This window comes from Haliotis rufescens, unplaced genomic scaffold (assembly GCF_023055435.1).
Source record: "Haliotis rufescens isolate VD_foot unplaced genomic scaffold, xgHalRufe1.0.p SCAF_2, whole genome shotgun sequence".
Taxonomy (NCBI): domain Eukaryota; kingdom Metazoa; phylum Mollusca; class Gastropoda; order Lepetellida; family Haliotidae; genus Haliotis; species Haliotis rufescens.
Window position 1 is genome coordinate 71188383 of NW_025963890.1, and position 26776 is coordinate 71215158.

Sequence of the window (26776 nt, forward strand, 5' to 3'; positions counted from 1 at the left end):
ATCTTTGTGTACTTTCTTTTACAATGTTTATTGTCATACACAAGAATTCAGTGTACAAATTCTAAAGTCGAAATGGTCTGCTATGCATGTATATAAAAATATAAACATTAATAAATAATGACCACTATCTGTATAATAAAAGAACTGGACACATCAGTCAGTATTGCAGAAACGTGATCTGGGGATCATGGGATAGGAGTTCAACATATCCGTGTCTTACCTGGCAACATTCATTGATTCATACATGTGTGACCGAAGAGTCTTGACATAAAATCTACCATGAATTTGGTAAATGCTTGATTATGATTAAACAATCAGAGGTATCAAATCACAATAAACCCCCTCTGATTGAAACAGCTGATTTGATGACTGCATCACTGCAGAAGCTTATATTAGAATGTAGAACGAAATCTTTGTAAGGCTTGCTTAACATGAAGTCACATTTCAGCCTGTAACTGCTGCTGATGACATCTGAGCCGTAAGTCCCCCCCACTAGGCTACCTGACCGCCCCAACATTCTCATGATTTACACTGATGGTTAGAACTATTCACGATCTTTCTGCATACAGTCAGGTGCTACTCTACAACAGTGCGCAAACCGTTCAGTCATTCTGACAGCTATCTGTAATACCTAAACTGTTCATCGTGTTCATTAGCATCAACCTCGGAGATCAACACCATAATGACTGTATAACACAAACATAACAAATCATAAAAAATTAAGTTAATCTTCTTATTCCTGAAGATACAGAATATTATGCAACGAGTGCTCTTCACATCAACACTCCAAGCTGCCAATATACCCCTGAGACAATAATTAAGACATCGTCAATACTTCACACGTTTGTAGAAACTATGTTCCTCCATCACACTAAAAATAAATACACATCACTTCGCGGCATAGCAGCCACATGTATTCACAGTTGATGAAGGAACGTTGTGTCTACAAATCTGTGATGTAGTCGTGATGTATAGAAGGTAAAAGTCGGTTATACACTTCATACAGTTCATTCAGCTTCTTATCTTCATCCTTGTGGTATGGAACGGTTCTTGTGTGGCTGCCTTGTGTTGCTGAAGGCAGTTCTCATGATGGGACTTTAGGCTCAAAGCTGCGTTCATTGACAAGGCCGCCTTCCTCCATGCATGCACGTACCCAGTCTTCTGTAACGATGTGGAACTTACGAGTTCGGCGCTTCCTCACCTCCCGCAGCTGTGGGAGACGACTCAAATCTCTGTGAATCAAGACATCATGATCAGCATAATGTCAGCTGTCCTAAAGAACATACCTGTTTTAGCATACCTGTCTCAAATACCTGTCTAAACATACGTGTCTAAGCATACCTCTCTTAACATACGTGTCTTAGCATACCTGTCTTAACATACGTGTCTAAGCATACCTGTCTTAACATACGTGTCTTAAATACCTGTCTTAAGATATGTGTCTTAGCATACCTCTCTTAACATACGTGTCTAAGCATACATGTCTTAACATACGTGTCTTAAATACCTGTCTTAACATATGTGTCTTAAATACCTGTCTTAACATACGTGTCTTAGCATACCTGTCTTGTCATTCTTAATTGTCATAGCATACCTTTTTGATTATTCTCGTCTAAATATACCTGTCTTAGCATTTTTCTTTCAAGACACCTGTCTTAGCATACATGTTTTATCATTCTTGTCAATCATACCTGTTTGATCATTCTTGTCAATCATACCTGTTCGATCATTCTTGTCAATCATACCTGTTTGAGCATTTTTTAACACACCTGTCTTAGCATACTTACTTCAACAAACGTGTCTTAACATCCTTAACCCACACCATGTTATCTCACTGTCTTGTCCTCACACAATACACACATGACAACGTAACCATGAGAAATATTGAGAAACTAGTTGGCAAGACATTTATTTCCCTTGAAGAATTTCTTTTTAAATTCAAAAATGCTCGTTAGTGACAGGTGGATCTGTAGAACACTAACTACAGTAGTGTGGTCTTCACTACCACAGCAGTGGAGCATAACCTACAGACTGAAGCTTGTGCAAGATCGTATTTTAAAATAGTAACTTATGTTAAAATACTGGTATTGATACCACCACTTCCAGAGCTGCATTCAAGGGATGGAACTTGAGACAAGGCAATAGCTTGTGTATAGCATCTTCCTGAGGCAAGGGAGTTAACTGATGAAAGTCCAGTTTCCACCCTGGCCGAACTAGGCTGGCTGGCTAACAAGACCAATCAAAATCGCGTAACGAAATCGACATCCGGTCCATAGTCTGTCGTGCAGATTTCAGTCGACTGCAGGATTTGGTCAGTAGGAAGGTCATAGAGGGGCAATACTCGTAATCAGCACTGGTGGCGCAACGATTGAGTCCAGAAATTCCATCCTAGTTCAGCAAGGGTCGAAAGTGGACTTTTAATGTTAGTTAACTCCCTTGCCTCAGGAAGATGGTGTATTGATGGCTACTGATTTTTAGCCATGAACACATGTATGATGCTGACAAAGAAGAATAATCCGGGAAAAACTGATGGTATATTGGCTGAAATGCAAACACCCCATTGTATGTTATATATAGAGAATCTCACCCGAGTGTCTTTTGATATCAAATATATCAACACAAGTTGATAAAAGTGGAAAAACTCTGAGGCTTGCGGAGGAGTTTTTCCACTTTTATCAACCAGTGTTGATATATTGGATGTCAAAAGACATGAGGATTTAATTTATCATCCAACATCATTCTTCCAACTTTTTCAGTTTGTAGACAGTGTCTTAAGTGTAAAAAGTATTGCTAACAGCTTCAGTAGCAGAGCCATTAGTGATGTCATTTGATTGTGACATCATGGTAACCAATGACATCACAATGGCTTGCAAAGCATTGTGATGCAATTTCATTGCAGCGATATCTACAATGAGCCTGTTTTGGATGATAAACAGTGAGTGAGTGAGTGAGTTTGGTTTTACGCCGCTTTTAGCAATATTCCAGCAATATCACGACGGGGGACACCAGAAATGGGATCACACAATGTACCCATGTCGGGATTCCAACCTGGGTCTTCAGCGTGACAAGCAAACGCTTTAACCACTAGGCTACCCGACCGCCCCCGGATGATAAACAGTATTAACCCAAATCGCCTTACTTTTTATCTACGATGACATGGGAGACCTCAGGATCAAGCTTTGCGTCCAGGGTGGCTCCAAAGAAGCGAAGCTCCAGGGTGAGAAGATCCAGACTACAGTTGGGGATGAGAGTGGAGCTGTCTCCGAACACCAGGCAGTTGTCCAGGTACATCCTGCAACAGTCCATCATCATTATCATCATCATCATCATCATCATCATCATCATCAATCATCATCACAACTCCGTTACATGTGTCCAGCAACAATGTAGAGTAAATGAAAGTTATTTTATGCAACAGTCAGCAATATTCCAGCTGTATACAGCCTGTAAATAAAAGTCAGGACAAGACAAAAGGTGGTTGATATCATGAGCAACACCCCATGCCGTCAGGGTACAATGACACACAATCAACCAAATCTCTTTGAGTCTGACACCCCATCCAATTTAGTCACCTCTTTCATATTACTGGTCCTCCAGTGTTGAAGCGCCTTTATTTGTTTACATGTATACATTATTGGTAATTTTTATTATCTGAGACATCGACATTTTGTACAGCCTTTTGACGGATGTCAATGAAATGTAGAAGCTTTGGACTCATTTACATAATGACATTTTATGTACAGGGGGGTTAAGTTTGGTATTTTCACAATTTTCGTTGATTATCTGAACCTTTTCTCTCAATACTGATTGTCATATCTCTCCCACTTTTGGGTGCGATCATTGGGCCATTGCGTTCATTGCACTGTCAACTACTTCTATGGGGAACTCACCAGACTCTTCCCTCTCAAAAATTTACGACGTCATCAAGTTGCGAGTGATGTTCGAATCTCCAGAAATGACGTCATGACAGAACAATGTTTTATCATGAAATAAACCACACTTCGTTCTTCATTGTTCTTTGCGATTTATGACGTAGCTATTTGAAATCTAAATATATAATGCCAGTATGTAAAATGTACCCATCTTCCTACATGGTATACTTCAGGAAACACTCACGTCGTTAATGACAGTAGTTCCACAACATTATAAAAGTGTAACATTCACATCATGTACGTCACAGTGTAAACAATAAATAAATGTTAAATGCTAAAACTATTAGGTGTCCGGTCACAAATTGTAACAAACTGATCCTCATTTGAGACCGCTCTTACAACAAGCATGAGGTACCTCTCCTACCCTGAATCCCCACTGAAGGAACACAGTGACACCTACCGGCATATCCTGAAGAGACCATGAGGTGACTCATCTGGGAAGTACTTCTCCTCCAGCTCTGCTATATGTGTGGCTTCTATGTGGCTGTCATTGGCCTAAACATGAACATAGTCTTTCATCAGCTACCTTTCATGCAGTGTCACCATCAGCTAATACAATTTTATTAAAAATAGCTCACACATTTACAGAGTGTATCTTCATTGTCAAAATAAGCATGAAAGTCCTTGTCATGTTCCCAACATGAAATATTAAAGATGTTGGGAGTCCTTAGATTCAAGTACAATACCAGCAAACCTTAAGGACCCAGGACCCTATCTAGTTTCAAATACTGCCCGATCTTATGTTTAAACAATAGATAGGACTTGCAAATATGACACATTGATCATGTTGATAAATCCGATCTAAAGGTTTAATTCTCAATAAATGTACAGGGAGATTGCAGCTAGGGTCAAGACAGTAACAATGTTTTTTGTACTTTAGGCCTTTGTTCACAGAACGAAAAAATATTGATACACACAAAAATATCAAGACTGTATTCTCTTTTCACAATTGTAAATTCAACGTGTTATGAACAAACAGAGCTAACTCATGAATGTTTTCATTTTCTAACGACACCAAGATACAAATGAATGCCAAATATATATGATGGCAACCCCATAGTGAAAGCTTCTCTCGTATCTTTGTATGTGATGCAGACAAATGACATGAAACCCATCCTCAGGACTTGCTTTGCACACTGAACATAATCTCAAGGAGTCTAACACAGACTTGTCTTCCCAAAATTAACATTATTGCAGATAAGTTTCTCTGAAATATTACATTTCAGCACAAATTTAGATTTGAGGTCATTTTGTTACTGAGGCACTACAGATATCAAAAGGATCTGTATATCTCATTATTCTGAAGCTACATGTATTTAGTTTAGACGTCCAAGTTTGAAAATATATTGGGGAGGCATATTTCTCCCATCCTGGTATATCCATAAATAGCCAAAGTCATCTATTGGATAACATTCAAATTTAAATCAAATATTATATACCCCGTCTATAAAGCGAATAGGAATGAAGCACGTCAGCAGCGCATACACAATCCCTACATTTGCAATAAAAACGTCTTTGTCTTCCGCAGAAGAAAATTACATCATTTCCCTTCAGCGAATTCAGGGAAACGAACAAATCATAACGATTATTTGGCTGATTGGCTGAAAGACCTATCATCAGGTCTTGATGCCGAGAGGTAGCATATCAGAATAAAAATTAGCATCGATTTTAAAGGCTTGTACAGGGGGGTCATCTTATACGTGGGGTCGCTTTATAGACGACGATATACTGTAAGAGTCGTTTCTAAATTCTCAGTACAAATCATGTTATGACATCTGATTGGCTCTATCTCTCATTTAGCCTTGACAGTGAAAGTTCACTCAGGGTTCATCTGATCGATGTGACCTATGAAGGTGACCCCTGAACTTGACGCAGAGACATATTGTATCGGAGTAAACGATCTGATCCTAATGATATGGTTAAAATGATTGGAAACCCATGTGGTACATCCCTGTCCATCTACAGATCTATACATAGCAACATATTGTATGTTATTCTCAGCAGATGCTTCCCAGGCTTAAACTTAATATACACCAATACTTAAGTAAGTGAGTGAGTTGGGTTTAACACCACTTTGAACAGTATTCCAGTTATATCACGGCATGTCAGCTTGATGTGGGAGGAAAGCCCGAAGTGATATCTCAGACATTTACCACTTCGGTGAAAACCACAATCGCAGGTATGGTGCTGACAAACCTTGAAACATAATCAGGGTGAGCAGGGATTTGAACCCATGATCATAGGTTCTGGCATGCCAAAGGGACGCAACTCTGACCAGTGAACTGCAGCGCCTCATGTGACTGGGCCACCCGTTCCCCCCAGTCCTAAATTGAGTGAGTGAGTATGGTTTTTACACATATTTTAGCAATATTCCAGCAATATCACGGCGGGGAGCACCAGAAATGGGCTTCACACATTGCACCCATGTCGGGAAGCAAACCCGGGTCTTCAGCGTGACAAGAAAACGCTTTAACCACCAGGCTAACCACCACCCCTGCCAACAGACAACAAGCATGTGAGTTACTGGAGGATCTCTACTACACTGGCCAGAGTGCCTGTTGATAGTAGTACTATTAGTATTAGTACCTGTTAGGGCTGGGACGGGTAACTCAGGTACCCGGGTCGGGTGGGTACTGAGTAGGACCTGGGTACCCATAGGACTACCCGGACTCGTAGTTAGTCACGTGATATATTGTTTAATGACAAAAAAATATCTGGAACTCTATGGTAACATTACAAGTCACTTATGTTCGCATTTCTTTCAGACTGTGCACCCATTCCTTCCGATTTTTCATATGGTTGAATAAGGATATAACTCAATTCAACTTCAGTGTATGAATGACCAGGTTGTTCTAAAAACGTTTGCCAGGGCTATGCTAAAGATGTTCCCAATCGGACATTTTGAGACATCTGAGACCTATAGTGGGCACCCAGGTAGGGTCGGGTAATAGGGAGGTGGGTACCCGGGTAGTAAATTTGGACTCGTCCCAGCCCTAGTACCTGTTCCATCTTGTCAAACACTGTGTTGAGTTGCTCCACGGTGGTGTCGGTCGTGTAGCTGTCCCCGAACTCATCATAGTCCAGCTGGAACTGCTTGTGTGTCCGCGGGGACGTGTGGATCATGTCTGCCGGGGTCCTACACAGAGTATGTTACATAAAGCAGCAGTCAGCACTATTCCAGCTGAACACAATGGCCTGTAGACCCGTGAAGATCCGGGGTAGAATAGGTCTTCAGCAACCCATGCTTGCCTATAGAGGCGACCAATGCTTGTCGTAAGAGGCGACTAATGGGATCGGGTGGTCAGGCTGGCTGACTTGGTTGATGCATGTCATCGCATCCCAATTGCATGGATCGATGCTCGTGACATCAATCACTGGATTGTCTGGTCCAGATTCGATTATTTACAGACTGCCGCCATATAGCTGGAATATTGCTGAGTGCGGCGTTAAACAACAAACAAACAAACAATGGTCTGTACATAGGAGAGTCAGGAATAAACCAGTGATAGAAAGCATGAGCAACACTCCACACCATCACGACACGACGACATGCAGGTAGCCACGTCACTGGGCTTTAGTTGGGCCTGACAACAATCATGGGATGCTGGGGGCCCTTACTTCCATGAGTCTTTGATGAAGCAATTTGATGCAGAAACATTCATTTAGGTTCCAATAGGCTTTTTATTTGTTTGGCCTCATTCATCTCAGAGCTACCAAGCATAACATCTTCAAACACAAACAATTAAACTTTTGCAAACACCCCTACTACTGTGATGTGGTGGACTCATCCCAAATTAAGTTAACACCAGTCTTCCATAAAAGTACCTGCCCGTAGGCTGCTGACCGGTAGATCTTGTGTAGGGCCCATATTTTTTCATTTGTATTTGGTCCTAATGGCCTGCAGTTTATGTGTGTCAATTATTTCTCACAGTAAGCTGCAGGTTTTTAAATGATGGCCTGAAGAGTTAACACCCCTACAACTGTGACAACATGGACCCATCCCAGATGTTGCTAACAACCCTACTACTCTGACAACATGGACCCATCCCAGATATTGCTAACACCCCTACTACTATGATATGGACTCACCAGTCTAGCCACCTCTGTGCATCGGCCAGTCGACGGAACCAGTCAACTTTCACAATGTCGTAGATGTCTCTCCTGATGAGGTTGTTCACTCGGACGGCTACCTTGTCAGCTAGTACACAGAACGTGCTGCTACCTACAATGATATATCTACCCTGTTATACATTGCTCTTGTCCAATGGGTGTTTGTCGTTTGGGTCAGGTGCAGTACAAACATACAGGATAACGTACTCCAATCAACACACTTTATGCAACAGTGAAGTTCAAGCTGCTTGTAACTCAAGATTTATACGGATGTTTTGATGTTTGTGTTTCTTGAGTTGAAAGTAAAAAGTGCTGTTTGAGCAAACTGTTTACCGTATACATGTGTATGCAAGTCATGGCGTTTGAGGTGAGGTGAGGTGAAATTGGGTTTAACGTCGCGTCCAAGATTATTGCACTTATATAGCGACATGCATGCACGTGTGTGTGTGTGTGTGTGTGTGTGTGCTTGTACTAGACCGAACTGATGCCGATTTATAGTGCTAGCCCACTGAGATACCATGCCGCAGTTTAACATGAATACCCCACTCAGACACAGTATACTGACTCCGAGCCCACCAGTCCTTGTTTTACCCCCTTAATGCAGTGCGCCAGACAGGGTAACAACAAGTACCATCTTTTAACGTCTTTTCGTATGAAGCAGCCGCGGAACGAACCCCGGACCTTCCGCTCTCCGGGCGGACGCTCTACCACTAGACCACAGAGGCGTTTCATGGCGTTTGAGTATTCAGCTGTTCTAAAACACAGATATAGGACTGTAACATTTCTTTATTGGGATAAGAAAAAAAACAGTTGAATGAACAATAAGACTCGGCTTTGCCTCTCCCTTTGTCCCTGCAACTGTACCTTTTCCTAGTATATCCCGATACAGAACGGACACTCGTCCCCTATTACAAAATATCGTGATCACGTAACATCATTCTGTTTATTTACCTGGGTTCTGTACAATTGTCCCTCCGAACTCGACAACCTTTTTCTCCATGTCATGTTTGGTGAAGTCCGAGGGGCCGTTGATGACACAGAACTCTTTCCCCTCCAGCAGGTGGGACACCTGGCAGGAAGGAAGAAACGATTGCATGTTGAGTGTTGTTTTGTGCCACAGTCAACAAAACATCTGCTACATCATTGTGACCTTCAAATACTCCATCTGGGCCAGGCAGGCCGGTGGTTGATAGCATGAGCAAACACTGCCAAGTCACACATTGTGACCGACCAATCCTCATGTCAGATGGTTCTTGTGACAAGCTTGAGGTATAGGGGACCTATTCTGACCAGAATTCCAGAATTCTTTAACTCAACACAAAAAACAACCCAGAAACGACCAATCCTCATGTCAGATGGTTCTTGTGACAAGCTTGAGGTATAGGGGACCTATTCTGACCAGAAATTCCGAATTCACAAAAACACAACAGAAGCAGTAATCAAAAACTTAACTATACATATATTATATATATTGAACATGTAAGTAAAAATTTCTCTGTGTTAACAAATCAACAAATCAAGTTTAAACAGAATTAGCTTTACACGATACAGGCAATGGCAATAGTCATATCAATTCCGAATCCGATGTATGATGGTAACATTTAACTTAATACCTAAACAATTCCATTACATATGCTGCAATGTTAATACAAATTACAAAAGATAGAAATTTTGATATAGCTCACCTGTGTTTAATTTACCTCTGTTCAGTACAATTAGATGAACATGATTCCGTTCAATCATTGTTTAAATCCCATTACCATACCTCCATGTCAGAATGATGAGATCTGATTGGTTCACATGATCTTGATAAAATACTATGTATCCTGCCTGGGAGGGAAATACATTTCTGAGCAGAGAATAAATCGTTGTACAATGTAGTCATAAAACCACATGTACCACTTATGATGCTGCGACAACTTATAATCAATCTGTGTAATGGAACACTGAAGTAAACATCTTCTATAGTCCCTCAACAATCCCAGACCATGCAACCCCAGCTACAACTCACCTGTGTGATGGCAGACACGTCCACTCCACGGAACTGGGCAGCCAGCTTGGGCTTCTCATACCTCGTCACAACCTTCCTCTTCTTCTTCACCGGCCCCTCCCCCAGCTCGAACCTCGCACCTGTCAACTTCCCACCAGATTTCTGCACAAATGGTGAGATGAGGAAATGGGGTTTATTCCCTGGCTTGTGTGTTTGTTTGTTTGTTTATTTTTTGTTTGATTGTTTGTTTAACGCAGCACTCAGCAATATTCTGTAAATAATCAAGTCTGGACCAGACAATCCAGTGACTGACATCATGAGCGTTGATCTACGCAACTGAGATACAATGACATGCATCAACAAAGTCAGTAAGCCTGACCACCCATTCCCGTTAGTCGTCTCTTACGACAAGCATGGGTTGCTGAAGACCTATTCAAACCCAGATCTTCACAGGTGTCCTGGCATTGAATACCCAACAACAGATCTCCAAAATGAACTAACCCAGTTTGCAAATTTCATTAGAATTTAGTGTTATCATATGTACTTTTATCAGCAAAGCTTACTTGACCGAACAGCATTTAATTAGACTCGCACAACTAGCCGCGCACTGCTAACCTGTTTAAGGTCCTCTATGTCAGCTACTGTCATACTCTCAAACCAGGGCTTATCATCTCGGATCATCTCAACACGGGGAAACCGGAGCGTGCTGCCTGTCTTGAAGCGGTCGCTGGTGATGATCTCAGCGGCCTTGATCTGAAGAACGACAGCAGGTTCAAAAGATCACCTTGCATTCTAACCTGCAGTATATTCAGTGTAGTTTGTTTTTTGTTTAAACGCTGCACTCAGAAATATTCCAACAAAGGCCTCAATAGGTGTGGGGGCGGTCGGGTAGCCTAGTGGTTAAAGCGTTCGCTCGTCATGCCGAAGACCCGGGTTCGATTCCCAACATGGGTACAATGTGTGAAGCCCATTTCTGGTGTCCCCCGCCGTGATATTGCTGGAATATTGCTAAAAGCAGCGTAAAACCATACTCACTCACTCACTCACACAATACCGGTAGGCGTGTAAGGTTCATCAAACTATTTATGTTTCACAATAATAGATTTTTTGTTCCATTCAGTAACCATGTGACAAAGGAGACACTGAAGGAGTGAGTTGGGTTTAACGCCGCTTTTAACATCACGGCGTGTCAGCTTAATGTGGGAGGAAAGCCCGAAGTGATGCAGGTCTCAGACGTTTACCACTTCGGTGAAACCCACGAGCACGGGTATGGTGCTGATAAACCTAGAAACATAATTGGGGCGAACCGGGATTCGAACCCACAATCATAGGTTTCTGGCGTGCCCAAGGGACGCAACTCTGCACAGCGAATCGCGGCGCCTTAGACGACTGGGCCACCCGTGCCCCTGACACTGAAGGATGTTTGGCTTCTGTGACATCCCGATAAGGGTTTAGTCAAGGGTAGGAGATGTGGGTCTGGGTTGTGTGTTATAGACAGAATGTTTTCTATCCATGCTTCAAGACATACAAAATCTGTCTCTGAAGGGATGGGCCAAACGATGTATATTTTTTTCACAACACATTCTTTTAAGACACACCCAATCATCTAAACGTGTCAAAAGATTATCATTTCGTTGGACCCTAAACCACTGTAATAGATTTACCTAGACTGAAATAGTATCACAATCGGGATCTTCCCCTACTGATAACACACCTGCACTATACAGGACTTGTCTGGGCTGATCCAGGCATCCGGCTTCTCCTTGAACCCTGACGCAAGGACAATGCAAGATGGCGGGTTCTTCTTGTCAAACACCTGCCAGTGGTCGACCATCTTCTTGTTGAATTCACTCAATTGTTTCTTGGAGTAGCCCGAACCCACCTAGGTCGGGACACAAGAACACAATCACATGTCAGGATGTCACAAACATCAATAACTGATGTTAAAGATAAAATACGATTACGAGTGTTTAGAGGAAAATGGGGAGCGAATGATGGGGAGAGAGGCTAAATCGAGCAGTTGGATATCACAGTTGGCATCGTTTATGGTCGGAACTACGACAGTATCTGATTGTCTTCGAACCTCTGACCTAAGGTTATTGGAAAGTGTGTTGGAAACATAAAATTGTTGATAAATGTTGTTTCAGATGTTTCTTTTGTTTTTGAAACAGATGAAACACTTCCCCTTCCTATGTATGTTTTCATTTATCAAGAACGAAAGTCAGAGGTTCGAAGACAATCAGCTACTGCTAATCATAGCTACACCAATGACACACAGTCTGAGCAGGTTCTCAGTGTTATAATGTAAGTATGTATTAGAAATGGCAAGATCTGGCCAGTTTAGTCAACTAGTTTCTTGTAGGATTAGCCATTTTGATCTCACAACTGTCAAATTTCAAGATAAATGTGCCATATGATATGGATGCTATGTCATGATTTTCAAAGAAGAATACTTGGTGGCGTTTCAGAATTTCAAATACATGGGATCTTACTGTTCAACTAAAAATATTCATTTCAAAATATTAAACACTTGAAGAGATGAATCATGTTGATTAATCACGCTTATTAAAAGTACCTTGCAGAAGGAGTGGAATATTTCAGGTTCGCCTCCATCCTCAGAAGGCACCGCCACCCCACACAGGAAGTGTGACATCATTCCCCCACGATGCCCCACACCAAAGTAGCCTCCGATGATGAGGACATCCAGCTCGTCCATCAGCCCCCCAATGTACTCAGGCTTGATCTTGAACCAGCCTCCTTTCCTGGTGCTGGGCCGGTACACAGACTCCATGTTCTTCACCATGATGCCCTCCTCCTGGTTGTCGATCGCCTCGTTCAGGGCGTCAGCACAGTCCTGGCTGGGGACGAGGAGGAGAGATGTATCACACTGACTGGGTCGGAATTATCTGTGTCACTGCATTATACATCACAGAATGTAACGTGACTGAGCTGACTTATTCTCTGCAGACCCTTAATGACCTTAATGGGGGCCCCTCCTTGTATAATACAAATTGTTACTCTTCATGTGGTCAACAGGCGAAAACAAAGACCCGACCCTCGATGTGGTTTCACCGACGAAGGGATCAGTTCCGAGGGTCCTTGTTTTCGCATGTTGACCTTGTCAAGAGTAATCATTTGTTTTATGATCCCAAAATTCACTTTTAAAGTTTTTGGAGCCTTTAAACAGTCCTTGGTTTCATTACAGCAATGCGAGAACCATGAAATGGCAAATGAGAGATCGTGACAGATCAATACTGATTATGTGAATATGTGAATACTGATTAAGTCAATATTGGAGGTCAGTGTCAGTCATGTGATTTGGGGGTTTACACTTGATGATACTGATGATGAGCCCCCACCCACCTCTCACACACTCACTTGGTGAGCCCCTCCCCCAACTTACACACACTCACTTGTTAAGCCCCTTCCCCACCTCACACACACTCACTTGGTCAGCCCCTGCCCACCTCACACACACTCACTTGGGGAGCCCCTGCCCACCTCACACACACTCACTTGGTGAGCCCCTCCCCCACCTCACACACACTCACTTGGTGAGCCCCTCCCCTACCTTACACACACTCACTTGGTGAGCCCCTCCCCCACCTTACACACACTCACTTGGTGAGCCCCTCCCCCAACTTACACACACTCACTTGGTGAGCCCCTCCCCCACCTTACACACACTCACTTAGTGAGCCCCTCCCCCACCTTACACACACTCACTTGGTCAGCCCCTGCCCACCTCACACACACTCACTTGGTGAGCCCCTCCCCCACCTTACACACACTCACTTGGTGAGCCCCTCCCCTACCTTACACACACTCACTTGGTGAGCCCCTCCCCCACCTTACACACACTCACTTGGTGAGCCCCTCCCCCGCCTTACACACACTCACTTGGTCAGCCCCTCCCCACCTCACACACACTCACTTGGTGAGCCCCTCCCCCACCTTACACACACTCACTTGGTGAGCCCCTCCCCTACCTTACACACACTCACTTGGTGAGCCCCTCCCCCACCTTACACACACTCACTTGGTGAGCCCCTCCCCCACCTTACACACACTCACTTGGAGAGCCCCTCCCCCACCTCTCACACACTCACTTGGTGAGCCCCTCCCCCACCTTACACACACTTACTTGGTGAGCCCCTCCCCCACCTTACACACACTCACTTGGTCAGCCCCTCCCCCACCTTACACACACTCACTTGGTGAGCCCCTCCCCCACCTTACACACACTTACTTGGTCAGCCCCTGCCCACCTCACACACACTCACTTGGTGAGCCCCTCCCCTACCTTACACACACTCACTTGGTGAGCCCCTCCCCCACCTTACACACACTCACTTGGTGAGCCCTTCCCCCACCTTACACACACTCACTTGGTGAGCCCCTCCCCTACCTTACACACACTTACTTGGTGAGCCCTTCCCCCACCTTACACACACTCACTTGGTGAGCCCCTCCCCCACCTTACACACACTCACTTGGTGAGCCCCTCCCCTACCTTACACACACTCACTTGGTGAGCCCCTCCCCCACCTTACACACACTCACTTGGTGAGCCCCTCCCCCACCTTACACACACTCACTTGGTCAGCCCCTGCCCACCTCACACACACTCACTTGGTGAGCCCCTCCCCCACCTTACACACACTCACTTGGAGAGCCCCTCCCCCACCTTACACACACTCACTTGGTGAGCCCCTCCCCCACCTTACACACACTCACTTGGTGAGCCCCTCCCCTACCTTACACACACTCACTTGGTGAGCCCCTCCCCCACCTCACACACACTCACTTGGTAAGCCCATCCCCCACCCAACTCACACACACTCACTTGGTAAGCCCCTCCCCCACCCAACTCACACACACTCACTTGGTAAGCCCCTCCCCCACCTCACACACACTCACTTGGTGAGCCCCTCTCCCACCTTACACACACTCACTTGGTCAGCCCCTCCCCACCTCACACACACTCACTTGGTGAGTCCCTCCCCCGCCTTACACACACTCACTTGGAGAGCCCCTCCCCCGCCTTACACACACTCACTTGGTGAGCCCCTCCCCCGCCTTACACACACTCACTTGGTGAGCCCCTGCCCACCTTACACACACTCACTTGGAGAGCCCCTCCCCCAACTTACACACACACACTCACTTGGTGAGCCCCTCCCCCACCTCACACACACTCACTTGGTGACCCCCTCCCCCACCTCACACACACTCACTTGATAAGCCCATCCCCCACCCAACTCACACACACTCACTTGGTGAGCCCCTCCCCCACCTCTCACACACTCACTTGGTGAGCCCCTCCCCCACCTCACACACACTCACTTGGTGAGCCCCTCCCTCACCCAACTCACACACACTCACTTGGTGAGCCCCTCCCCCACCTCACACAAACTCACTTGGTAAGCCCCTCCCCCACCTCACACACACTCACTTGTTGAGCCCCTCTCCCACCTTACACACACTCACTTGGAGAGCCCCTCCCCCAACTTACACACACTCACTTGTTAAGCCCCTCCCCAACCTTACACACACTCACTTGGTGAGGCTCTCCCCCACCTAACACACACTCACTTGGGGAGCCCCTCCCCCACCTCACACACACTCACTTGGTGAGCCCCTCCCCCACCTTACACACACTCACTTGTTAAGCCCCTCCCCCACCTTACACACACTCACTTGGTGAGCCCCTCCCCCACCTTACACACACTCACTTGTTAAGCCCCTCCCCCACCTCACACAAACTCACTTGGTAAGCCCATCCCCCACCTCACACACACTCACTTGGTGAGCCCCTCCCCCACCTCACACACACTCACTTGGTGAGCCCCTCTCCCACCTTACACACACTCAATTGGAGAGCCCCTCCCCCACCTTACACACACTCACTTGGTGAGGCTCTCCCCCACCTCACACACACTCACTTGGTGAGCCCCTCCCCTACCTTACACACACTCACTTGGAGAGCCCCTCCCCACCTTACACACACTCACTTGGTGAGGCTCTCCCCCACCTCACACAAACTCACTTGGTAAGCCCCTCCCCCACCTCACACACACTCACTTGGTGAGCCCCTCTCCCACCTTACACTCACTCACTTGGTGAGGCTCTCCCCCACCTCACACACACTCACTTGGTGAGCCCCTCTCCCACCTTACACACACTCACTTGGAGAGCCCCTCCCCCACCTTACACACACTCACTTGGTGAGGCTCTCCCCCACCTCACACAAACTCACTTGGTAAGCCCCTCCCCCACCTCACACACACTCACTTGGTGAGCCCCTCTTCCACCTTACACACACTCACTTGGAGAGCCCCTCCCCCAACTTACACACACTCACTTGTTAAGCCCCTCCCCCACCTCACACACACTCACTTGGGGAGCCCCTGCCCACCTCACACACACTCACTTGGTGAGCCCCTCCCCCACCTTACACACACTCACTTGGTGAGCCCCTCCCCCAACTTACACACATTCACTTGGTCAGCCCCTCCCCCACCTTACACACTCACTTGGTGAGCCCCTGCCCACCTCACACACACTCACTTGGTGAGGCTCTCCCCCACCTCACACACTCACTTGGTGAGCCCCTCCCCCACCTCACACACTCACTTGGTGAGCCCCTCCCCCACCTCACACACACTCACTTGGTATGCCCCTCCTTGTGGCGACTGATGACGATGCGCCCCTCCACCTCGATGACGACCTTGTCTATGTACTGCAGCCTCTCTCTAAGCGGCAGGTTGGTCAACACCTTCTTGTTGTACAGCAGGATGTCAAACACGTGTAGACATGGCTGGTAGCCCTTCGTCTCCTCCAAGTCCTTTGACTTGATGTCAAACTTCTCAGCTTTAGTACCTGCAGCCAGAAATATATACATGATTACAAGCACAAGCCATTCTGAGATACAGATTGCTTTCAACTGTACAAAGAAAAAAATGTGAAGCCTTTGCTCCTGTGCTGTTGTTACTTAGTTCCACTCGAAATGTACACATATTACTAACTCCATGTTTTGTATCACATTCTGAATAAACTCCCATTTGGAAAATTATCTTTGCTATCTTTGGAATGCTTCCTAAACATCTTTCCCTTAACCCTCTAACAATGACAAGCCCTATGTTGTCTCACCAAAAGTCTTGGAGGCAGAATGGTACCCCATCATCTCGGCGTCCAGGATGCAGGTGGTGACATCTGTCTTGAAGCAGTTGGCTATGTATGGTGTCAGACTGCCATCGAACGGCGTTGCGCCAAACACATTAGTGTACTCGTTGCCACTGTAACGCAGAATGTTCTTATTCACCATGGGGTTCCCCTACCATAACGGACAGCTAAGATATGCATAGGGTGGCTGCATTGTGACCTGGTTGATCGCATACTGTATGTATATTGTATATTGTTCATGCAAAAACTTGTTTTCTTGGTCCAGACTGAAATATTTGACTGAGGCATAAAACAACATGCAGTTACTACCCCTAAAAGTCAACACTGCATTTTCAGATAAATTTAGAAGTGTTTCTACCTTCAAAGTAGCGAGTATTGATGGCAAAGTTGTCTCGTTACTGTGTTGCAAGATTCTTGAAGTATATTTTTTTATTCCAATACAAAAGTTTTTTTCTGGTCAGCAGTGAAAACAACATTTTTTAAAATGATAAAAATCAATATTATTATTTTAATATTTTCACAGTACTTTGAACAGAGGATCCATAAACCAACTAAAAATATTGCTTGTTGTTCCAATCTTGAAAGAATAGTGTACTTGGCTTGGATGGCATCCCGACTCCTTACAAAGCAATGTCACAAAAAACGTCCAGGGTATTTGTCATACTAGAGTGAATTCAAAATGCAATGGACGACCAAGGATAATCAACATATGATCTGACAGCATCCTAAAACACCACACACTGTACCTGCGGGAGAAGTACTTGTATTCGTCTTCATTCTTGTGCAGCAACATCCGTTCTCCATCAAACTTCGTCTCAATGAAATATGGTTTGTTCTCAAACAATTTCTCCACCTAATAACAATGAAATCAAGAAATTACTGCTGACATTGAACTAGTTCCAGGCAAATGTTTTTATTCATTTTAGGGAAATACACATATCTTACAGACTTATTCAACATGATCAAATTAAAGAATGAATTCTATCATTTATTCTCTGCAGCAAGAAATTAATCCATTCTTTCAACTGATGAATGCTTTGCCTCTTTCATGATGCTTCTGTTAGTGCAGAGAAGTACCACGCCAATGTTTGAGCACAACGATACAGGGATCTCTACCATGGTTGGAGGCCAGCAACATTTGTCGTGCATTGTCACATGAACCAGCCCATCAGTAGGACCACCTTCATTGATTCTCGAGATCAAATGATGTCTATTTTTATCAATACAAGGGACACACTCACTATTAGAAATTGTCCATCCTGATCAATATTTTATCTCACAACTTGATGTTCAGTCATGCAATACTAGACACAGTCAACGATTGGAGTTATCTTGTCTCCCTTGTGACCTACGTATAAAAATTCATGACTAACCATCCAATACACAACAGATAATGCCAAGAGTTAGTTTATTTATGCCATACCTTATCAGGAGAAGCTCTCTCACCCAGCATGGGGGAAAATGGGGAGAAGACAGTGACGCCGATCTCATGAACACGGACGGCGGTGTCGCGTAGAAGTCGACACACCTTCTCCAGGTTGTTGTTGACGTTGTAGAACTCCTCAGCGTCGGGATGGTAGATGGAGAAGACTGACGCCTGACTCAGGCCGACCTTCAGCTCCTTCACGATCATCCTTATTAACCACTTCTGTTCCAGGGCAGACAGGTTCTTCAGCAGGTGAAGGATATTCTTCCGCACAAGCTCCTTCTTCTTTGCTGCGTTGTTGGTGGCGATGGCATCAAGGCATACATTCACTTCCTGTATGGTGAGTGTGCCTCGTTCTGGACAGCGGTTCTTCAACACGAAGTATGCGACACTGGCGAAATCTCCAGCATCCTGGAGAAAAGAGCTGCATGTATTAATTTTTTTCAACCTATTTTGGTGATATTCAATACTTTTCAAGGTTGACACTAGAAATAAAGGCTTTTCAAAAGGGACCTCCAAATACAAGGCCTTTTCAAGCCTGCATGAACCTTGAAAATATTGATTTAAATTTGACATCACAGGGCCAGGTCCTTGGATGTGGCTGGAGTTACTTCCCCTTTCTGTGAACACTGTATTGTCACGTAAATCACTGCAGAAGCAAATGATTTTAATGGCAAAGTCGTCCCATTACTGCATTGAAAGATGCTAGAAATATATCTTTTTATTCTAAGACAAAACTTTTTCTGATCAGCAGTAGTAAAAATATTTTTTAGAATGATGTATTTTATTATTTTTCTCCATATTGTCAGTACTTTGAGTTGCAGGATCTGTAAACCAAACAAAAAATAGAAGGGCCTAACGAACCGCTCGTGCTGTTTTTGGAGCTTTGTAGTTGAGCAGCCTGGTGGCATCCGTGCTGTCCTTGCCCAGACAGAGAACCTCAATCATCAGCTTAGCAAGCATGTGCTGAAACACCCAGAGAGATGTCAACAACAGCATAAGATTAACCTCCTGCTTAATTGTTATTGATCTTTGCCACCTGAGGAGAAGTTACCATTAAAGGTTGCCATCATACAATGTCGACTTGTACAACTTAGTGTTGCAAAACTGGTAATACATCCTTCGAAGTGTTACAGATAAATAGCTTAGTTTGTCATCATACGTAATTTTTAGTTGTTTTTAATTATTAGTCTTAGCTATAAAGTGCAAAGAGGGATTTCAGATGTGGCAGCATTTCTGTAGTGTTTAATGACAGTTGCATAGCAGGAGTTCCAAACCTCTTTTATTCCATACGCAATACGTTCTTTTTCAAGATGAGGCAGAAGAAGTCTCATGGCTGGATAAAAGGAGTCTGTCTGAAAGCAGTAAAGTATATATGTCAAAATGAATCACATAAAGGCAAAGTGTCTGTTTAGAACTACACCAATTTGTACACTGCATCATTCATTCATTATTGTTTGATTCAAACACTACAGCAGACCCTTTTTAATTGTGTGTGTCTGTTGTTTAATGCCACACTCAGCAACATTCCAGCTATTTGACAGCAGCCTGTAAATAATTGAGTCATGACCTGACAATCCAGTGATTGATAGTATGAGCAACAATCCACACCACCAGGATATGATAACATGCTATGACCCTAGTCACCGAGGCTGACCACCCGATCTATCTTATCTCTTCTTGCAAGCATAGGCCACTCCTTATTGTTAAGACTTCCACCATATCCCCCCTAAAAAAATATATGCGATTGAAAGGATTTGGTGGCAATGCATACTGTATAACTTTTGGACGGGGATACTTTTCCCCTTTAATGATACTCAGCAATTCAGTATAAGACTTTATGAAGCTTATAATGTTAAAACTCTTATATAACAACAGAACAGATACCAGTTCTTATACTTTATATCATTTCAACTAGTTCAGCTGCTGTAAATTTTAATAATAAATATTACAACGACCTAAAAATTCTATGATTATAATGGTTAGATAAAAATATTAAAAAACATAAAAAAGATAAAAGCATTTTTTCCTCTTAATTTCTTACTGTGTCTTTATTTTCACCATGTGTTTCGTTGTGAAAGTCACGCCATTTCTCAACAAAGTCCCTTAGTACTCTTTTCTTTTTATCATTTCCCTGGGTTCTCGAGATTTTCTCTAGAAGCCCACAAAGCTCTGTAAATGACACTTTGGCTGCAACAGAAACTCCAGTTTTAACATCTCCATCGCCATTTGCATCTGCCATCGTGTTGAAACTTTGGCGCTACAACGCGAGTACCTAGGTGTATGAACTAACAAATGTCAACTAATAACAGCTAAAGGAAATAAAGGTTGTCAAAGCGCTGATCACAGCAAATAGCTCCAGACCAAGCCACCGATAGCGGCATGTAAACAGTACAACTTCCGGTTTAGAGTTACGTCCCTTTGAGGAAGTATTGGCTAGCAGACGACGCATCGCAGGTGCTCTTACACAATGTCCATGAACCAGACCATGTTGAACGACAACACTCAGATCAAACACTTGAATACTGAAACACTCTTGCAATCATTTGATAGATGGCATACAGTGAGTTAAAATAAGTCAACGTGGTGATGTTTAAATGTTATTCCTTTTGACTGATAACGAACCGGTACTCGGCTTTAGGCTACGTTCTGGCACTGTGCTAGAAAGTGGGATTGAAACAGTTTAAACCCTATTACTTTTTTCTGCCATCTCATAGAACTCATATTATGTATACCAATCTAACAGTTGATGCATGATTACCATATGTATATAGATTGATTACGGTGCATACGGTAGTCCCTGTCAAAGATATAAAAACACTACAGTGCCATTATATTTTAGATTAGAAGAAAAATGGGTGGATGCAGGTCCTTAAAATTTGCATCATGAGATTATACAGATACTCCATTAGGCCTAGAGTTATGTACGTGTAGCCATTAATTACGTAAGCTGAATATAAGAGAAATGTTCTTGAAGACCGAAGCTCGATAGGACCGAGGCTTACGATGTTCAACCAGAGTTTGTCTCGTTCAACTGTTTTCTGATCACACTGGCAATATGAGTAAGAAAGTCAGAAAAGTTCATTTCGCACAGATCACACTTGCCTTGTGCCCTTCCTGGACGCCATATTGAACATTCATTCTGATTATCGTTATGATCCTTCGTTTGTCAGCACCATACCCGTGCCCGAAGGTTTCAAAAAAGTGGAAAACGTCTAAGACCTGCCTAACTGACGCGCCGTGAAACTGAAAATGCTGTTAAATGCGTCGTTTAGCCCAATCCAACTCACTGAAACTTGAATAGTGTGGGAATTAAGAGCTTTTGTTTTTGTGAATATATCGGACACTAAGCCATTTACCTCAGTTACCCGATTTTGTTTTAAATTTTCATAACGTTCTTCAGTACCTCTCAATGCCCGCACTGCAAGGTTGCTAAGTTATATTATATGTGTCTGTTATTTCTGTGTTGTTTGCGTTTTGGGTCCCAGTACATACTCCCTCAGATAGATATCTCATATTTGGTGACTGATGTTATTAACGGTACCAGGGGCGGTTGGGTAGCCTAGTGGTTAAAGCGTTCGCTCGTCACGCCGGGTTCAATTCCCGACATGGGAACAATGTGTGAAACCCATTTCTGGTGTTCCCCGCCGTGGTTTTGCTGGAATATTGCTAAAAGCGGCGTAAAACCATTCTCACTCACTTAAAGTACCAAACTTTCCGCTGCATCACGCAACACATATTATGTAAGCAACTTGATCTCCGAACATATGCCTTACTTCTTAATAATATAAAATAATTGATACCAGCTAGATGAGTAAGTAATGTTTTGTTTGCTATTAAAAGTAGAAATAAACTGGCGAGCAAAAGAAAGAATACACTGGAAAATTGGGTTTGACAAAAAAATATTAACGCTATCAAACGTTACTATAGGCTGCAAAAAGTCGCCGAAACACTGCAAACTTTGGATCCAAAACACAGTTTTAACTATGATAGCCGTACAAATACACCACCAACGAATAACCATTTCTTGGGTGTATACTTTCTTTTATCCGGCATATATTTATATAACTGCAAGAAATCTAGTACTTTTTGTAACATCTAACTTTGAATGTTTTGGGAGACACCGTGGCTTATATTATGATAACTATTTTGCACTTAATATATAATTAAGAAAAAACCTGACATACATGATGTGAGAGTTTCAAGAAACATACCATGAAAGGACAGACACATGGCTGCGGATCACATGCTTTTATTGTATATATAAAATCAATCACCAATTACGTTTGGAACATGGACACAAATAAAGGCGACCCAACACCAGAGAACAAATTATAAAATCTTTTATTTCTATGTAACCATACTTCATTTATTCCAGAGCTTCCAAGGTCTTCTTAAGGAACGCAATGAGTTGATGGAAGATGTTCGGGCGGATGATCAGGAGAGACATCGATTGACAGACAGAAATCAGAAAATAAAAAATGGTATGGAGATTCCCATGCACAATATTGGACATTGTATCTCGGTAATTAAAATATACGCTATGCTTGCCTTCACACCCACTTTCAGATGAAAACATTGGATGTCACAGATGATCACAGTAACACTGTGTTGTATCACATCATAAACCTTGGAAATAATTTAGGCAATAATAAGGTCGAAATTTCGTCATTGTCAAAACATATAATATTTGAGGGAAACTATATATGATTCTGATGACTGTTATTAGATGTCTGTTTTTCTCAGAAGCACTCTGAACTCAAATTCTATACAAGGTCAACTTCTTCTTTTCTCAAGGGTTGGATAAAAAACAATAAACAGCAAACACGTGGAAATCCTATTCCATTTGTATATATTTGCTCCCAGTGTCTATGTTTTACCCATAGAAAACAAAGTATTTGTATCTCATAATTATAATAATCCAAACAATGTGGATATTGTCTGTATACTGTCATATATCAATATTTTTAAAGTCAAGTGGTCTGAAAGCTTTTACCCAAACAGACACTACGTATATGTGGTCATACGTTTCATGTCAAGGAATGCTATTTTAGAACTGAACGCTGTTCACGAACTGGTCAAGAACTCTAGCAGGCATCTGGACAGAATTTGTACTTTGGAAGGTATTTCAGTCATTTTATAATTACTAGCTTATAGTCCTAATTGTTTCCTGGCATATGTCAGGAACAAAACAACGGAAAGGGAGCCCCAGTGTGCTGGGAGAAAAACATTTGAAAAAATCTGGACTTGCTCATTTAAATCTGTACCATTACAGAAACGGCTAGGCGAACGGAAAACAATATGATTCGGGGACTGTGAGACAGGCTGATGTACATTGCATTTCCAGCGATTACACAACATTAACTATACAGTGTTGCGGGCAGGACAGTGGCATATGATTTGTTCAAAATTTCCTAAACTGAAACTTGAAATGTTTGACAATTTTATGGTCCTCAGTTAATGATTCAAAGAGATGATTAAATAAGAGTACCATCTGCCATGACTGCTTATTACTTCAAAGATACAATTCTTCAGGACAAGATATTTAAGTCAATGTACATAAACATTCACGGATGCTTAAGAAAAATGCCAGACATTAGTTAGGTTTGACTAAATGTATTTTGTAGCACTACAGGGATCAGATAGGGTCTTATTGTTTTGAGAGAGACGTAATCATTATTTGTATAATTATGAATGACCATGTCATCATGTGTCTGTGCATGTTGCCGGTTTCCAGACGAGAACAGACAACTCCGACTGCGGTCAGCAGAGAAGGAGATGGCACTAGAAGCTCTGCAGAAGGTGTGTATAGTGTACCAGGTTCTGGGTTGTATTGAAGGGACAATATATTATCTACACATCCAGTCGGAGTGGAATGAGGGTCAATGTTACTTATAAACGTTGTCAAGAATCGGAAGCAGAAATATACTTTGAATGAGATTCTAAGTATCACTCCTATGCCATAGGCGGATCCAGAGGTGGGGTCCAGGGGATCCGGGCTCACCTCTGGATCTGCCTATGGCATAGGAGTGAGTGAGTGAGTATGGTTTTACGCCGCTTTTAGCAATATTCCAGCAATATCACGGCGGGGACACTAGAAATGGGGTTCACACATTGTACCCATGTCGGGAATCGAACCCGGGACATAGGAGTGATACTTAGAATCTCATTCAAAGTATATTCACCTCACCCTACACCAGGCTCAGTGACCGACCGCGTGGAACGTTGATCAGAAAACCAAACACTGAATAATTATTCGATTATTTAGACAGTCTCCACATGGCTGGAATACTGATGAGTATGAGGGCAAAATAAAACTGAAAAAAACAAAAACAATATCATTTGATTATTTTGGAATTGTTCACATCTATACCACCCATTCAGCAACTGACTGAGGAGAAGCAGACCCACGCCAAGGCGCTGCAACAGACGAGGGAGGTGGTGGAAGAAAGGATGGTCAAGGTCAACGAAAGGCTAAAGACAGAAGGTGGGCCTTGTTCATTGAAACGGTTCTGTCCCAAAACATAAGTGTGTGGATACCGAGAGCCAGTATAGTAGTATCACTTAAAATGTATTAACTAATACCAAGAATAACGGGTTACGAAGTGTTTGCCTTTGATAGACACCCCCATTGCGATTTCAGTATTGGCTAGCCAGTTTTATAATGGATGTGATGTGCTTGCAGTAAGAGGCAACTCAGTGAACTGGGTGGTCAGGGTCGGTGACTTGGTTGACAGGTGTCCTTGTACCCGACAATCTCCTTAAAATCAGATCTTAGTTCCCGTCACGCTAAACAAAGTGTGCTTTGCGCTAGCGAGATCTGGCTTTAATGAGACATCGTGGATCGTTCCTCAATCACTTATTTGTCTGATGCAGACTCGATTATTTACAGACCGTCGTCGTATAGCCGGAATATTGCTGAATGCAACGTTAAACAACACACAAACGTATTTCAATTTAGGATGTGTACAGAACTACACGTGATACCACGTCCATGCAGTATGGCCATTCTTTCGGATATCGTTTAAACGTTTACACAATATAATCAGCTGGCACAATATCTACTTTACTTTGATGATTGATGACATTTTCCCCCAGCTTCCCTTGAACGTGAATTGCTGCAGCGGCAAGTGGCGGACCGAGAGAGGGACCTGAGGAAGTCTGAGGACAACCTGAAGAAGCTCCAGAACAGCAAAGATGCGGAACTGTCCAGGGCGTCTCTAGAGGTAGTCATAGTAATAAATCTCCAGTATATTTGTGCCTTTTTTGTATAGATTTGTACATAATGATACGTTTATCATGACAGAATGTGCAAACTTTTTATCATTGGAAAATACAGTAGAATTTGTTTAAGCTGGACTTGGGTGTGGCAACACTTAAGTCAGGTTTTGACTAGTCGGGATTAGACATAAGTGCGATGGTAGCAAAAGTATATATATAGAAAAGAGGATACAGTTGTAAAATGTACAGAACACTCTTCAGAGTGTTCAGTGTAAGTTTAGAAGCGATTCTTGAAACTGCTTTTTTAATTCATTACTTTACAAGCATCCCAAATTATTATATAAATTCATTGACGACTTACACCCTTGACTGTATTCAGTGTGTCTCAGTATGATATTTTGCTTATCAGTACGAAGGCAAGCTGGCCCGCCTGCAGCGACTAAATGCACTTAGTAACCAGAACCAGACATCCTCTGCCAACAGCGACATCTTCAGAAAGGTCAGATCTTGCATCAAGATAAGTGCAGTTTGTGCATGTGATGTCCCTTTACATTTGCAAGTGTTCACCATATAAATGGAATTTGTTTGCCACTGTTCAATTTACGAACATATGTCAACAGAAACTTCAAAACATGAAGAACGAATACGAGTCGAAGTTGTCCCACCTGAGGCTGACCATAGCAGGATTGGAAGAGAGGCTTGCAGGGGCCAATGCCCTGCAGGCGGGGAGTGTCGCCCAACAGACTCAACGGCAGAGGCAGACATTATCCATGGGGAAGAGAAAACGGATATCATAGCATACTGTAAATTGATAACCAAAACGGCAGATTGAATGACGTTCTGTTTTGGGAAATACAAATTATTCTTAGGGGTTTCAGTTCTGTACTCAATGCAATAGCTGAATAAACTTTA

At 43.2% G+C, this 26776-nt stretch overlaps 2 protein-coding genes across 2 annotated transcripts; one reads left to right on the plus strand and one right to left on the minus strand.

Annotated features, from left to right (window-relative positions):
- Positions 1-15: 15 nt before the first annotated feature.
- LOC124133173 (DNA ligase 4-like) lies at positions 16-21028 on the minus strand. Its single transcript, XM_046497435.2, has 17 exons — positions 20688-21028; positions 19921-19998; positions 19508-19609; positions 18641-19054; positions 17964-18070; positions 17185-17330; positions 16704-16914; positions 12608-12890; positions 11747-11914; positions 10648-10785; positions 10054-10194; positions 8994-9111; positions 8022-8154; positions 6933-7068; positions 4333-4427; positions 3140-3292; positions 16-1232 (listed from the first exon to the last, which is right to left on the minus strand). Exons 1-17 carry the CDS (start codon positions 20883-20885, stop codon positions 1085-1087), a joined length of 2769 nt encoding a protein of 922 aa, XP_046353391.2. The 5' UTR covers positions 20886-21028; the 3' UTR covers positions 16-1084.
- A 1996-nt stretch (positions 21029-23024) lies between these two features.
- LOC124133177 (coiled-coil domain-containing protein 152-like) lies at positions 23025-26664 on the plus strand. The gene is made up of 7 exons (XM_046497439.2): positions 23025-23127; positions 23698-23766; positions 24381-24445; positions 25028-25130; positions 25742-25869; positions 26274-26363; positions 26485-26664. The coding sequence occupies exons 1-7, from the start codon at positions 23058-23060 to the stop codon at positions 26659-26661; spliced, it is 702 nt and encodes a 233-aa protein (XP_046353395.2). The 5' UTR covers positions 23025-23057; the 3' UTR covers positions 26662-26664.
- Positions 26665-26776: the final 112 nt, after the last annotated feature.